This window comes from Austrofundulus limnaeus, unplaced genomic scaffold (assembly GCF_001266775.1).
Source record: "Austrofundulus limnaeus strain Quisiro unplaced genomic scaffold, Austrofundulus_limnaeus-1.0 Scaffold437, whole genome shotgun sequence".
NCBI lineage: Eukaryota > Metazoa > Chordata > Actinopteri > Cyprinodontiformes > Rivulidae > Austrofundulus > Austrofundulus limnaeus.
This window is the reverse complement of record NW_013952839.1, coordinates 396,561-398,348: the sequence shown is the minus strand read 5'-3', so window position 1 is coordinate 398,348 and position 1,788 is coordinate 396,561. Positions and strand designations below refer to the sequence as shown.

The window sequence follows — 1,788 nt, the reverse complement described above, 5'->3', positions numbered from 1 at the left end:
TAGTTGTAAAACGGTCACCAGGCAATATTATCGTTTATCGCAATAAATTTTGAGACAATTAATCGTCCAGCAAAATTTGTTATCGTGACAGGCCTAATTGTTTGATCATAATGTTTCTGTGAGGCATTCAGAGAACAGATAGACTGTGTCTCAATTCATAAGCTGCATCCTCATGCTATGAATGTTTTTTTTTTATGTGTAATGTTTTATTTGGGAAATTATTCTTCCAGTGAAAAGACGTTTAAATACACGTCCCAACACATTTTAAGTCTGATATACAGGGAGATACGGGGCAGCATTCGTCAAGCGAAGGCTAGACCATCTCATTTCAGCAGTTTTATGCAGCCTACCCGGACTGGGAAGGACGTGGCCCAGCTGGGCAACGTGTTTATGAGGACCCAGCCATAGATTTCTGCTGTGGTTGAATTACTCTCACTACATGTTAGTTAAAGTTATCAGAGCAAAGAGACTGAATACAAACACTGTAGATTTTTCTTGTAAAACTTTTTTAAAACCATGAATCATCTTTTCACTTCACAATTATAAACTACTTTGTGTTGGCACATAAAATCTCAGTAAAATCCTTTGAAATTTGTGGCTGGAACATCACCCAAAGTAAAGGAAAGGTATGAGTGGTTCAGTTTTTATATGTAGTTCAGTCTGTCATGATTGGGATGCAAAAATGATTTTGATGAATTAAACCTTTTTCATTTCATGCTAAATTTTTGTCTACTCATGATGGATACAGCACTGAAGGAAAAAAAATGCAGAATCTTTAAATGTCATCTTTGATTGAGTTAAAGCTTCCCTGACGGGGTAAAACTGACTCCCTCTGGTGGCTTTAGGAGGTCTGGAGATCAGAGCACCTTGTGTAAAAACACAAACTGTTTAAGTAAACAGTGATAGTGTTAAGAGTAAAGGTTATAAAATCAGATTATCTGAAGCTTCAACTGACCTGGTGCCACTGCAGGAGCCTCAGCTGCAGAAGACGAGCCAAACCAGCGGGAGATGAAACTGCGTTTTTGAGGGGCTGACCCCCCAGGTGAAGCTGAAGGCTGTTGGTGTTCGGGTGTTTGTGCTGGTGCCTTCAGCTCAGCTGTGGGTGAGGCTGTCCCACCAACCATGGCTGCAGGAGGTGGAGGGGATGGGGAACACACAGATGGTGACTGAGGAAGCGCCTGGGGGAGTATGGGGGGCTGTGGTGTGCTAGGACTGGAGCTGCCTGTGGAGGCCCCACTAGGAGGGACGATGGGAGACTGGGAACCAGATGAAGGACTCTGACCGTTAGCTGGACCAGGAGAAGCATAGCCCTTACTGCGAGACTCCAGGTTCTCCAGGAAACTACAGAGACCAAAGAGAAGAGCTGGTCACAAACGGCCTGAGATGTCTCTGTGTGACAGCACTTTAAAAAACAAAACAACTTTTTTGGGGGGTCATACTATAAAGTGCTTAGAACTGCTCCTCTGAACAATGTATCCTATCTGTCCTAAAGTTTGTTCAATATTGATTTGATTTGATTTATTGATTTAACAGGAAAAGATTACTAAAAATCAAGCCTGACTCAGCATAATTGCTGTTTTACAGCAGGTTCCTGTTCTGCAGCACATAAAACACTCAGAAATACAGCATCACAATCACATCATTTTACACCTTGGACACAAAGACAAACAAGCATACCAAATMTCAGGAAGGCATCATTTGCAAAATAGGACGTCTAAATATGAGCACAACAAAAAGTGTCCAGCAGATGGCAGACAAGATTCTTCTTAAAGGGCTGTAGTTTTGAAA

At 41.9% G+C, this 1,788-nt stretch overlaps 1 protein-coding gene across 6 annotated transcripts in view; it reads right to left on the bottom strand.

The window, feature by feature from the left end:
* Positions 1-1,788, bottom strand: part of LOC106529325 (RAB, member RAS oncogene family like 6) — a 52,301-nt gene that overhangs the window by 23,746 nt on the left and 26,767 nt on the right. For all 6 annotated transcript variants that reach the window (XM_014024714.1, XM_014024720.1, XM_014024718.1 and 3 more), the window contains one exon: positions 956-1,341. In XM_014024714.1, coding sequence (XP_013880168.1) covers positions 956-1,341 — 386 coding nt within the window. The remainder of the gene's footprint in view (positions 1-955; positions 1,342-1,788) is intronic.